We start from the raw sequence: 14,151 nt of genomic DNA on the forward strand, positions 1-14,151 counted from the left end.
GGAAGCATAAGAATTTGGTTTTGTTCACAGCTGTTAACTTTTATTAATCTTATAAACAGTTTATGGGAGTCCAGTCATGTTCAGCAAACTAGGAGGACATTAGGAATGGTAAGTGCTGGAGGGTGTAGCAGAAGTGCTTCATGTGATACCTTCTATTCTCAGCGTAGGCTAAAATTAGAACTAGACTAACATTGCATTGGAGTCTGAGTGAGAGTTCCAAATGGTCTTGATAGTAAAAGCAAAATTCGTAACTTACCTAGGCTCTTGCACAGAAAGCAGTGAGTCATGGAAAATCTTTGAAAACCAAATATTTGAGGTAAGTTGCTCTAAACTCTCTTGGAGATGATTTTTTGGGGGGATCGGATTACACGGGAGTAATTTGTGTTTATTTTACAGCCACATTTGGGAATTCACTTCTGAATTGTCAGTGGCAATATGATTATTATGTCTTATTGTTTGTCAGGAAACAAAGAAGAAGATTTGATGATAATCCTGTTATTATATAATTAAATATCCTTTAAAATAGAATCATATGCTTAGAGCCTCTTTTGTATTTCATGATTCTAAAGCAATATTTATTGAATTATCTGCTTTCCACTTTTTGCCAAGTGTACGCTTTCACTAGAAATAAGTACTGTTTTGATTGTGTAGTCTGATATTGGCTTTAGTAGTGCATGTATGAACAAATTTGTAGAGATTGGAACCTTAATGCATCTTTTCTGTACAACATACCTCAAAAGATTTGTAGTTTTCTACCTGAAAATGTCTATGAACAACAGGTATGATTGATCAGGTAAATCACTTTTTCTCAGTAGGAGACTAATTCTAGAAATAGGGCAATTTAAATTGCAACTGCTAATTGGAGCAAAAAGCCTCATACAGTGTTTTAGTCACTGGTGTTGCATGTGGGGAAGAGGAATGGAAAGGTATTTACTCTGAGTACCACTGGATGAGAAGTTAGTCTTTCAAAGTACAGCAAATAAACGTGATCATATTGACACAGGGGTGGGAAAGATGAAAAAATCTTATCGTTTCAGAGGAGAAAGGAGTGAATCCCTAAAAAGGGATTGAATTCCTAATTGAGTGCCAGACAGCACTGTGCCACGTTGTGGGATGCCTTTTGTATCACCTGTCAAATCCTGCCACTCTTCCTTAACAAGTAAAGAACGGTTAAGGATTCTTAATATAGATGTATTGGACCAGATTATTTTTTTTTTTTTTGGTCAAGCTTTATAATGTGGTTTCATGCTGTCTTTAGAACAGGAAACAATCTTGACAATTTAAAATTAGTATTTGCTTCGCTGTACCTTTTAAATTGATTTCAATACAATCAGACTTTACAAACAACTATGTTAGCAAAATACATGGTAAACATTAAATGGCAATAAGAATGCTTTTTAGAAGGGTGTACTTATTGGGATAACAGAGTAACTTTGCTGCTCTTCAGAAAATTATGTATTAATTATCTCCCTAAGGAAAAGATGATTTCAAAACATTAGCCTGATTTGATTTGGATCTTGACACTCAGGAGAGCTGCAAGATTCTGAAGGAGATGCAAAGAGTATGAGAAGTCTTTTTTAAAAGGTAATGCATTACTAACTGTACACTATAGTGTGAGAGATACAATTAAGAAAATTAGTACAAATAAATACTCGTGCTAATATGTTTCCAGCAATGTTTCAGTTTCTCTGAAGTGCAAAATTCCTTTCATTGCAAGTATTTGTACAACCCAGGATCCAACTGTCACGATTAATTACTTGGAATTACATAGAACACTCATTCCCCTCCCAGGAAGAAATTAATTCTTATATCCACATTTAATAATGATGGTCGTTCTCAGTCTACAATTGTAATGAACTGAAAGAAACAGTTGTTCTGAAGAAGAATGCAGAAGAGATTGTAAAAAGATCCTTCATACAGGTACCTTTTGGGGAAAAGAAGTTCAAAATTGTTCATTCAAGTTAGTATTTAACTTGCTTCCCAAAATGAATGTTGAAATTCCTTATACTTTCTAATTAATTTTTTGTCACTATTTATTCTAGTTGTGTAAACATCTTTGATAATAGTCATCTCCCACGGTAAATTCTCTAGTTCGTTGTATAATGATTTTGTTGAAAACTGATTTTTGAAACTAATTACCATTTTTACTAACTTATATTGGATTTTATTTCAGAAAATTTAACAGGGTATAGTTATTTTGTACATAGAAAGCAATTGGTAAAATTCTGTTAGCTCTATAGATTAACTATATTTAATGATATAATCAAAGAGATATGGCAGTATTTTAGCTTTCATGTCGCTGCCCCCACGTGGTAGGTGATACACGCACTGAGGCACTGAAATTCACAGTTGGATTCCTGTGATCAAAACTGAACATGTAAGAATCATGACTGAAACTGCCGTTTGTATTGGATCATTCACTGCTGTGAAGACACTTTGGGAAGTGAGAATACAGAAGATAAATGAAGAATTACGGAAAGAAAAGGAATTCAGAGAGAGGTCTGCAGGAAGGTAGGTAAACTGTAGGTGGTATGTGAAAAGCTAGACCCAAGTTACATTGCAGATGACTACAAGTAGTCTTTCCAAACTCATCCACAGTAATTCTTTAGTCTTTACTGGAGTAGAATTCCCGCTGGTTACAGTCTGGCAATATGTTCAGGTCAATCAATCAGATGTGTTCTATTGATAAAAATATTAGCATATACACTAAATCCAATAAATACAGATATTGAAGTCCTCTCCTGTGTGCATGCTCTAATTTGGTCTGATTTGTTTTATTCTCAATGGAAGCATTAACAGAGTCTTTTAGTCTTCTTTTCTGAGTGGCCAGCAATTTCATGAAATGTAAAGAAATTTAGCATTTTTGGAACCGTTCCTCATTTGTCAGATGTTTGAAGTGGAATAACAAATTCAGAAGTTACAAATGGAAAATAAAAGCAGATAAAGAATTAGGTTAATTAGGTTAATTATTAAAATTCTCGTTCAAGTCCCCACTGGAAACAAAGCTAAAAGAATCCCTAGCTGATTGACCTTGTTTGATTGAACTTTTATTTGGTGGGATTGAAAGCTTTCTGTCCCATCGCGAGATTGTTTCAAAATTAATGACTTTGGAATTATCACTTCATGTGAATTTACTTTCCGTTTCCTGGCTGCAATGTGATGAAACTGAATAAAGTTTTATTTTCCTTCTGACTCTAAAACTGAACTATGCTGAGCTGCAGATGAATAGAATTACTATAAATTAACTCAGTCAAGCATTACTTTATGTTCTTGTCTTCCCTCAATTGGTAATATAATGAGCATCCAGAAACAATATTGTTACTCATCCAAAGTAACTACTGCCTCTTTGTTGTTCCAAAAAATGTAATGGTTAGTAATTATTGCCTGTATTCATAGCTGCACCACTGACAAATTTTCTTTCTTTTTAAGGTTACTGCTTGTCTGTGAGGAGAGAGCCACTTTAGCAAAACTCAAAGAAAAAGTAATTAATGAAGATGGAAGAGCAGTTTTAAGGATAGAGGAAGAAGAATGGAAGGTATTGTGTATAGGTATTAATATTGCTTGGACTGAATGACTTGATGTGTTTGAAGACCACTATTTACATCTTTACACTCACAGCTGCACTATTTCTAATCATGAAATGCTCATGTTTTGCTTTGCTAACCATGAATTGAGATGCACAGTTGTGAGAACGTAAAAGCAAGCTGATTTTTTTAGTTCCAAATATTAAGCAATACTCTGCAAAAATAAAGCCCAAAAGACTTTCCTGCATTATAATTGATTTACATTGCAAAATATGAGTTTAATTAGGTACATCTTCATTTTGTTAACGCACCCAAACTACTGAAATATCTCAAGATGAAAAACCTCTGTGTTTAGATGCACAAAAAGATTTTTTATTGTTACTTACTTTCTGAGTGACAACGAGCGAGTTAGATGCTCAGATTGTTGTTTCTAATGCACATAGGAAATTGGCTAACTGTAGAATCAACAACAGAATGGAATCTAGCAATGAGGACAAGCTACAGAGCTGGTAGCTTTATCAACGCAGAAATGCGGGTGCCAGTTCTGTGAAGAGAATTAGACTATGTTGAGGTCAGTAAGAGTAACAGCCCTGCCCAGCAATACTCTGGTGTTCAGTATAGGGAGGCTCTGTTCTTTGTTTGGAATTCCTAACATGTAAACACTGGAGTGTTTCTATCCTTCTGCTCTCAGCTGCTTGCTGTTTCCCTTAACAGAACAGAAAGTGTCATTTAGATAATCATTTAAGGCAACAATCCATTTAGAGCAGCTTCATCCTCAGTTATAAAGCCTGAAACTTTTCAAGCAATGACAGTAGAGCAGATGTCTAAATCCTGGGAGAGAACAGTGTGCGGATGAAACTGATGGTTACAATGACTCACATAGTTGGAGTTGTTCTTTGGATGTTACAGTATAGCTTGAGAAGAAGGAAATATATATATATATATATATTTTTTTTTTTAAATCACAATACAAAATGTTAATGAGAAAACAAAAATCCTACCACCACTTTCTGCCTAAACCCATATTCTTGTTTATTAAGCTGAATTTCTTTGGATTCCTATTTCTTGTCTTAGACATTACCTTCCTGCTTATTGAAATTAGTCCATCTCCAAGAATGGCAGCTTCATAGAACTAGCTTGCAGAAAATTCCTCAGTTCGTTGGAAGATTTCACAATCTTGTTGTTCTTGATCTATCCCGGAATTCAATAGAAAGCGTACCTAAAGAAATTGGTGAGCTGTACTTTCTTTTATTTTATTTTATACTGCTTTTCTAAGAAAATTAATGTTATGCAAGCATGCCATTTCTTGGCATTTTACCTCTGTAACTTTACAACTGTGTAGTTAGTAAACATTACTTATATTTGGCAGCTAGATAGAGATCTTAAGGCCACCAATTCCCAACAAATGTTTAAAAAAAAAAAAAAAAAAAAAAAGTCCAGATGGGGAAGACATATCTTTATGTTAGCTCCCCATGGGGATTAAAAAAAAAAAAAAAAAAAAAGCTTATAAGCAGAGCAGATAATAGATATAAGAGAGCCTGCTTAGAAAAGAGATATTGAAAAACGGGCTTCAAGTTCTGAGTTCATGGCATGAGTTGTCCTTTTCAAAAGTTTTTGGGTTTTTTGAAGTACTCATCTAGAATTCTGTACTAGAGTCCTGAAATCCTTTAATTTAAATTTTTATTTATTTATATATGATGAGAAAATAGAACTTTTCTATAACATTGTTAGGATAACAAAAAAACATCAATACTTTATTTCAAATACAATAAACGTTCATGTTCATTCTTTCTCATTTGTGCTCTCTGCAGGCCAGCTGACTGGCCTCCAAGAGCTGCTTCTCAGTTACAATAGAATAAAGTCTGTTCCTAAGGAAATAGGTAATTGCATCAGTCTGGAAAGATTGGAACTGGCTGTCAACAGGAATATCTGTGATCTTCCTCCACAGGTTTTGACTATTCTGATTTATTTACTTACTTATCTTGTGATGTATATTTTGAATTTACTCTGTGTTCTTGTATTTGCTGTGGTATTCTAATGTCGTAACTAATCCATATTAATGCACATGTAAACAGTATTCATATCACTAATTCAACTGAAGACACATGAGAATGGCAAATATACCTGAGTAGTTGCAAGAGCTAATCATTGTCCAGGTAAATGAGCATACAGGACAGCAATACACTTGATGTTAGTTTAGGCTGAAGATCTTCAGATTTACCCCACTGTGGATCTGATATCTTAGCACAGAGAAGATCCCTTTTAAGGCTGAGAATACAAGTTCATACCATTTGCCACCATATAATTGAAAGCATCTTTACCTGGGCCTCTAACTATGAAGAGGGTTTGTGTGATTTAGACAATTTTCTATGCACAACAAGTTGAATTAATTTTGTTCTGAGAAGATGCTGAAAGCAATTAAAAGAGAATAAAGCAATTGCTTATATACGGTTGAACTTTAATTTGGTCTAACCTATATGTGAGAAAGACCTGCATCTCCAAGTATTGGTCTCTTAGGTACAGAGATGTCAAGTACGTAACCATATCTACTTGTTGTAGTGTATAAACAAACACAGTAGTGGTATTAGTTAGCATTGCAAAATTGAGTCCAAACAACAATACCCAACAAATCTTCAAATAAAAACATACATGATTAATCAGAATGCAGAATTTACTAAATCTACATGGATAAAAGTTATAAGATTTAATATAGAGCAATAGCTCTTAAAGTAACACCTCACAGTAAGTAATAGTAAATACATAGTTCTTTCCTTTTGAGATCACGCTGTTGTGAACACCTGAGATATTTAGTGTAAATTTAGTTTGGTTATATGTACATGCATAGTTTTTCGTGTTGGGCCAGATTTGCAATCAAACATCTTTGCATTGCCTGAAAATTACAAAAAGCATTTGAATGCATGATTCACCAAAGGACCTAGGTGTTGCAGCACTCATTGAGGTTATATTTAATTTTTAATGTCTTGCAGTACTGATAGACTTCACAAGTATCTAAGTTCCCTCCAAAATACCATCCATGCGATATGAACCACAAAAAACCTAAATCTTTGGTTAATGAAATACAGCAAATTGCATGGGGAAGCACCAGCAAAGCATGAAATACTAAAGACTGTGATCATAGAATATAGTCATAGAATCACCTATATTGGAAAAGACCTCTAAGATCATCAAGTCCAACCCTAAATGTAGCCACTGCCAAGTCTACCACTAAAACATGTCCCTAAGCACCACATCTACACATCTTTTAAATAGCTCCAGGCGATGTCTTTAAAAATCCTTTTCTTTATGTTTGGGATGTATCTGCATTGTAGTCATGACATTCAGCTTCTCAGCATTTAGGGTGCTCACTCTATATGAGATAAAGGAGATAAAGTTTAACCGCCTGAACAGTTTCAAACCTACGCACCTACCCTCCAGGTAAGTGCTGTAATTGTACTTTGAAATTCAGTTAATGTAACTCAGAAACCATTCTATGTTTACAAGCTCCAAACGTGTTTTAATGTTACGTTTTCATTTTTTTCAGTAAACATCTCTACATCAGTGCTGTAATGGAACATCCACATAAAATTGTATTAAATCTCTTTCCCTTCAGCTAAGTGATTTAAAGAAGCTTTCACACATAGATTTATGTATGAATCAGTTTACTACCATCCCTTCAGCTCTTCTGAACATGCCAAATCTAGAATGGTTAGATATGGGGGGAAATCGACTCCAGAAGCTTCCTGATGCCATTGACAGGTAAACACAGCTCAAAGCACACATCATAGTCTGAATTGTACTGCACTGAAATTCTAATGGTTGAATCCTGTTTCAAAAGCTATTTCAATATTAATCTGATAGCAAACTTAAGATTTATCAGCTTTTGTGTATTTTTGATAAGTTGGAGTAATTCATTTAACAAATAAATAAATAATAGATTCACTATTAGTTACCACGTTAAATGTTTCTTGCTAATGACATTTTCAAGGAGCAGTTTAGATAGATAGTTATCTTGGATATGGGATTTTCTTTGAGAATTTTATTATTCTTTATGTGAGTCCTTTATGTGGCTGTTGTAAATAATCAATTTAGAAAATAAATCTTACCAATCATTAATACAAATTTTCTGCATCTTGACTGATTGAGGAAATACCTACTTTTACAGAATGGAAAATCTCCATACTTTATGGCTCCAAAGGAATGAAATTAACTCTTTGCCAGAAACCATTGTTAATATGAAAAATCTTAGTACTCTTGTTCTTAGCAACAACAGACTTAAGGATATTCCTGCTTGTATGAAGCACATGACAAATCTGAGGTAAGAAAAAGCAACAGAAATATAAATACCAGCAGGTAAGTTTTAAAGCCTCCCTTAAGTTGTATATCATAGAGGAAGTGGAAAAGGTGCGTCCACAGTTTTACAGCATAATTACACAGATTCACATTTGAGAATCTGGTCAAGAAAGCTTTGAGAAGCATGATCCGTTTGAAGAACATAAGGTCTGATAGTTACGCTCCCAAAGTTTAAGGAGACTAATACATTTTTGCACATCAGGGGCAGGTAATCTTGTATAATCTTTAATTTGTAAAGAGAGCCCTGTAGGCTTTATCTATGTACAATCTTAGTTGTTCCTGGGTAATGGTAGCTATGTAGAGTGTAATGGTGAGGGGGACAGGGATTGGGAGGTGACATTCTCTTCAAGTAGGGAAATGTCGATTTTATGGGGTTTATTTTCCTCCTTCCTACAGCTGTTAGAATATCCTGGGCACACTGTAGGATTACCCTAAGGCAAGCATCATAAATAGTCAAGCTGTGGTATACATGGAACAGGTGAAGGGGGTGGACTAAGAACAGAGGGAGACTGGGCAGACTTACCTTGCAGTTAGAACACCAACATTTGCACACGTGTTCTCATCTGCTTATCTGTGGAAGCTGGATGATGCTGACAACAGAGTGAAACCCAGAAGGCAAAATGATGAGAACTGCAATACTTTCTCCCACAACAGTCAGCTAGTTATTTTAAGAAATCTTCTTCACTTAGTTTTCTGATTCTGCTAATACGTTAATGGTTTCAACTTAAGACTCATAGCATCTGGAAGAATATCCTTAAACTCTGTTTCTCTTGTTCCAAATGTTACCTGATAAGTCTTAATTCAGTTTCAAAAGTTGTTCTCTCTGGCCAAGATGTAATGCAAATGTAACTTCTTCCACTGACCTGACAGATTTGTCAACTTCAGAGACAACCCACTGGAGTTAGAGATAACACTCCCTCCGTGTGAGAATACAGAAGAGGAGGAGCAACAGGAGATGTTTGGCATTGAATTCATGCACATGTATATCCAGGAGTCACTGAAGAAAACAGGTATGCCTTTTTTATTAATTCCAGTCCCTCTGGAATGAAGTGACAAAGGGAAGGCTAAGCGGGATAGAAGAAAACTAGAGTACATATACAAATGACACACGAAAAGCCTGGAATAGTATTTTCCAAAGTCTGCAAGCAGAATTTTACTGAGGACAGGGGTGTGCATATCAGAAGCTGGCACAGTACATCTTCTCAGGAAGGCATGTTTTCTAGCAGAAATGCACTGAAAGTACTGATGCTGCTGTATTTGCAATTGAAGCAGTCAGATAGTACAGATCTTCTGACACTGTCCTAGCAAGCTCAGTGTTACCTATTTTTGGATGTTGTCCAGATGGAGACTACTAAAACAGGATGTAAATTTCCAACATCTAACATTTTTTAGCAGTGAATTTGCAACACCTGATAAACAGATGTTTCTCACAACTGCTCACGTCAAATTTTGTCTCTCCCTGACAAAAATCCAGTCACCTAAACAAAGCATCCCCCACACTTTCATCTCCCTTCTAAATTGCTATGTCAAAAAATCCTGCTGCTAGTAATCTCATAGGAAACAGATTAAATTTCTCTGCATGCTTAATGGTTTCAGTAAAAGATCAAAATAAGCACTTCTGAACAGACGTGCAGGTGGCAGCTGTTATTTGTAAAGAATTCCAGCCACAGAAGATACAAAAACATTCTGTTTGATCTTCCATTCTGTACGTCACAAAGGGTTTAAAATGCTCTTCAAAACCCTAAGCTAGTTCTTTTTCTTATCCATGTTTTATGAATGAATATTTAAGTTAACAAGAATACATCAGGACAAATGTTTTAAAAATTTGTTTTATTCTTTACTGAATGTTCCTAGAGGTGATGAAATAAGTACCTAAGAAAAATAATTTAGGAGGAAATGCAAAGCTATCCTGAACTTCAAACTGGAAACAAATTATGTTAATATCTCTTATTTTAACCCACTGTCTTTCAGGAACTGTGGAAAGCTGCACTTCCGCTGCTCCTCCTATCATAAATGCTAATGATGAAGGAACTTAACTGTGAGTAGAAACTATCAAAATATACTTTTTCCTAACAATACGGCTTGCAATTAGTTTCAAGTATTCTTAGGGATTTTATTTTTCTAGCAATGAGAACTGCTTTGCATATATTTGTAATTTCCAGTGAAACTAGGAAACATAAAACCTTTTATTGGGATAAGGAAAGACTAAAACGGGTCTTCTGTAAGCACTGAATCTGCTTTTTAAACAATCCAGATAGATTTTATAGTTTTTGTGCCAGTTCCAAATTTGTATCTTGTCATGTAGTTGTCTCTGGGACAGCTGTCAACAGGACATTCTCCAAGGACACGGAAGAATCTGTATAGTACTGTAGTGCAGCCTTGTATCCTCGGTGTTGTAAATATTTGATCCGTCCATGATCAATCAGCAGTTTACAGAGGGAACCTATCTCCTTTCGCTCTTCAACAGTAAGAAGCCTAGTTTCACAAAGAGGGAGGGAAAAAAAGAACAGAACGTCTTAGGAGAACAATTTTGTTAATTAACATTAGCATTTGAGCTTAGAAAGACTACTAAAATCACTATAATTTCACTTCAAATCAGGCAAGCATATATAAATATTTATGTCCACGGAAATTCTATTTTTAAAGTAGAATGTTTCAATACAATAAGTGATAATAATGCTTCTGTAAAATGACTTATTTTGAACATACAAACCAATTTTGTGTTCCACTGTACATAATTCTGATTTTTGCAAGAGTTTGTATGCTAGGAAAAAAAAAAATCACATACCCTTGTAGAGCATCAGAACCAGTCTCTGTTTTACTGTATGTTTGGTCATGCTCTTCTGTGTTGTTAGTGTGATCTTCACTTTCTTCATTTGTAGAGGCTTTGGTTATGATTTCTTGCATGCCACAAGTGGCCCAGCTACTCATCCTCTGAAAATAATGAAATTCTACTGGTCCAAGTCCTACTGATTTAAAGAACTCTCTGCCTACATAATGTGTCCAGTCACATTTGTGATGGCAACACAGAGCAATAACAATTCCAGCTACAGGCTTAAAGTCTTTGTTACTTTCATTATCATCATCACTTGAACTGTTAGAAGACCCTTCTGCTTTATTCTTAGGACGTTTTGGTGCAGGCTCTTCATTTTCTTCATTACAGCAAGTTGCATACCTTTCTACCAAACACCTCAAAGCAAGATCTGGGGAAAAAAAAAAAAAAGAGAGATACTAAAAATAAGAGCAATGTACACCTTGCCTTTACTTACATAGACTGTATTGCTGCTGGGAACTTGCATCCCACGAAGAACAAAAGTGTGCATCGCAAGCCAAAAAGCAACAACTTTGAGGATAGCTAAAAACGAGAAGCATACTGTGAAAACATGAAAACCTTATATGCTAAATGAATTTTATGAGTCCTGTAGAGCTAGTAAGTTCTTATTCTCTTCAGTCTTTCTTCCACCCCAGTCGAGCTGAAATATTTTGTTTACCAGATTGGCACATTTAGGAGGATCTCTTCCCTTATAAAGCATACAAATATTTGCTCTAAAAGTTTGACATCCAGGACACAATCTATTTAATATATATGCTTCTTCATGTCCGTATGTTTATGCTTCTTAATAATACATATACTTCATAAATGTTTAACTGTGTCATCGTTGTAACAGTACCAATATAAGCTTCATACATGAGAGGTCTTTCTCAACTTAGTTAAGCATGTAACATTAGAAAAAGTGTAATAGTTGAAAATTATCAGGATGGAAAAAAGTTCTTATTGTTTGCCTGGAATATGTATTCAGAGCCAATATAAATTTAGGAAGAAAAATATGTTAGGGTAGAGATAATGGTGTTAAAAAAAAAAAAAAATACTCTCAACAGCTGACAAATACATGACCCATACCCCACACGATCCTTTGGTCTACTCTGTAATAAACTAGGAAGATTTTACTTCTGTCTAAAGTAAAACTTGTCTACTATTATCCATTTTTCTGTTCTACTGTAGTCAACAGAGTAGAATTTCTGTCTTCACCAACAAATAGTTACAGGGAGAGAAAAGCATTAAGGAACCATTTGGAAGATCATTCCCTTCAGAATGTAGGGCTTAATATCCTATTGTCCTGTGGTTAACACACACACCGCATACCTGTGGCAGCACCACACAAATGCTTCCCAATTCCTACCACTGGTAATTTTTTCTTCTCTAAAATGGGTACCTTATCTGAAAAGCAAACAAAACAGAATACACAACGACCTGTATTATGATAACTGGGCAAATACTTGTTCTGGATAATATTATTTCAGCACATTTAACAAATAAATGTTTACCACTACTAAAAATACAGAGGTTTGTACATACAGTTTTAAGCTACTGAAAGAATTTTTTTTTTTTAAATGAGAAGCAGCAGATGCTGTGTCTGAGAAGCATATGGTTATTCTTAAACAACTCAACCCTGGTCAAAAGCAAAGAATATATTTTAATGCTGTTAGGAAGCAACACTCTTCTTCCAGAGCAGCAACAATATACAGCAGTAAAATGATTACCAGAGAACTCTGGAATTATCTGCAGCTGAGAGATTAGCTCCAATTAAAAAGTAATTTAAATACTTTGCCTTTTATTAAAATGCACTATTAGAAATACAGGATTTTGCATTATGCTAAGATAAATTTATCCATTTAACCACTCTAGCCTTTCCATACTAACTACGAAATGTAAGTATGACATTAATGCAGCTCCTGAAGACAGCTGTTCCTACATACTCTGTAGTATTGATTTGAGTATCACATCAGTGATATACACAACTTGTTTCCTTCTGCACATGTAAAACTAAACCTGCAACTTCTAAAAATGACAATAATAACAAAGTATTATTTATTTTAGTGCTTTCCACCTATAATGTATAAAAAGCAGATAATTTCAAATTCCTGCTTAATAATTAAAATTGTTACTTTCTGTGTATACATGCACTGTTGACGTGTCCAAGTAACCACTGAGAACCAGATACACGTAAGCATGCTACATACAAATTGACTTGATATCCAGTATTCAATTCTAAAATTAAGCCTCCATTTCAGAGGTATGTGGGTCAAGAAATAACTTACTTAAACATAAATGCTGAATATCAACTTGAAGCCTTTCAAATATAGAATCTCTCTTTTTATGTTTTCCATCCACCTATGTAAATAAAACAAGATAATTAAATAGGACAGTCTACTAATAATTATAGTTTTGCTGCAGCTCTCAGTTGTTTACCTTTCAAGTCAATTTCCAACATTAAAACACCAAGAATTTTTTTCTAATAAGTGTACTGTTGGCAAACCATGGAACGCATACAATCACATGTCTAGAAACTTTCAATGTTTTAAAAGACTTTATGTTATTTTGGAAGATAAAAAGCAAACGCTAACAGTTTTGATGACAACAGTTTAAAAATTATACTCTGCTAATATGACAATATTCTCTTTTACCTTGAATCTTGTAGTTGCCCTTTCTACAAGCAAAAATTGAGTATTTTCAAAATCCTGTAAGGCAACATCAACCCAGTGAGACAGCTTTCCTCGCCCAGCTCCAAACTCAACAAAACATCTTCCTGGACCAAGCAAATGTAATTTTTCCATGTTACCTAAAATAGAAGCCTACAAACATAAAAAGATTATTTATGAACCACACAAATATAAGGTGATGCCTCATTTAAAAAAAAAAAAACAAAAAAAAAAACTTCCTCCACCAAACTGCAGAAAACTTTCTCAAGTCCTCCTTCCGTAACAGATTAGGAAAGAGATCCTGGGTGTGCACAGGAAAAGAATTATAATTTCTAGCTAATTAGCATTACCCTGCCACAGAACTCTACTAAGTCAATATAAAATAAGAATATATAAATGAAAGCTCAGAAGAACCCCACATTGTACTTCATGATCCTAATAAACCTGTTGCTAACGCTTAGCAAAGCAGCTATTCGTAGGTCTATAAATATGTGTGTATATATATATATATGCTAGTATTTCAAAAACATAGAATTCTAAACCATGAGATTTCCTCTGTATAAAGTATCAAACACTCTGCATGTGCAGTCATTAGAACGTTTACACCTTTTTAAAGACATTCATAGCAGTAACTATACCTGTTGTTTCAAGTGTTTGAATGCAGAGTCCCCATTTTTTGGGTCATTTAAGGCTTCCTGTAAAGCCTGGTGAGAGAGTACTTGTTCTTTAAGGCCAAGTTCCAGACCTGCATACAAATACAAAACTTTTCAGCATAGGTTTCAAGCGTTTCAAGTGC

The 14,151-nt window shown here is 34.7% G+C and overlaps 2 protein-coding genes across 6 annotated transcripts in view; one reads left to right on the forward strand and one right to left on the reverse strand.

The window, feature by feature from the left end:
* The window catches only part of LRRC39 (leucine rich repeat containing 39), a 20,685-nt gene continuing 6,534 nt past the window's right edge, over positions 1-14,151 (forward strand). For 2 of the 4 annotated variants that reach the window (XR_002441082.1, XM_021404514.1), the window contains exons 1-8: positions 1-2,511; positions 3,430-3,535; positions 4,599-4,755; positions 5,336-5,472; positions 7,135-7,280; positions 7,687-7,839; positions 8,745-8,884; positions 9,846-9,912. Coding sequence is in view for 3 of the 4 variants with exons in the window: in XM_021404514.1 (XP_021260189.1) it covers positions 2,387-2,511; positions 3,430-3,535; positions 4,599-4,755; positions 5,336-5,472; positions 7,135-7,280; positions 7,687-7,839; positions 8,745-8,884; positions 9,846-9,910 (1,029 nt within the window). In the remaining variant the exon portion in view is untranslated. Of the gene's footprint in view, positions 2,512-3,429; positions 3,536-4,598; positions 4,756-5,335; positions 5,473-7,134; positions 7,281-7,686; positions 7,840-8,744; positions 8,885-9,845; positions 9,913-10,756; positions 11,474-14,151 lie in introns of those variants that run through there. The other 2 variants (XM_021404513.1, XM_021404515.1) reach the window with 2 other exon arrangements.
* The window catches only part of TRMT13 (tRNA methyltransferase 13 homolog), a 6,599-nt gene continuing 2,133 nt past the window's right edge, over positions 9,686-14,151 (reverse strand). For both annotated transcript variants that reach the window (XM_021404501.1, XM_021404502.1), the window contains exons 6-11: positions 13,994-14,100; positions 13,341-13,508; positions 12,975-13,047; positions 12,019-12,093; positions 10,663-11,077; positions 9,686-10,349 (exon numbers count right to left, since the gene is read on the reverse strand). In XM_021404501.1, the coding sequence (XP_021260176.1) occupies positions 10,172-10,349; positions 10,663-11,077; positions 12,019-12,093; positions 12,975-13,047; positions 13,341-13,508; positions 13,994-14,100 (1,016 nt within the window). In that variant the 3' untranslated portion in view covers positions 9,686-10,171. The remainder of the gene's footprint in view (positions 10,350-10,662; positions 11,078-12,018; positions 12,094-12,974; positions 13,048-13,340; positions 13,509-13,993; positions 14,101-14,151) is intronic.

This window comes from Numida meleagris, chromosome 7 (genome assembly GCF_002078875.1).
Source record: "Numida meleagris isolate 19003 breed g44 Domestic line chromosome 7, NumMel1.0, whole genome shotgun sequence".
In the NCBI taxonomy this organism is placed as follows: Eukaryota; Metazoa; Chordata; class Aves; order Galliformes; family Numididae; genus Numida; species Numida meleagris.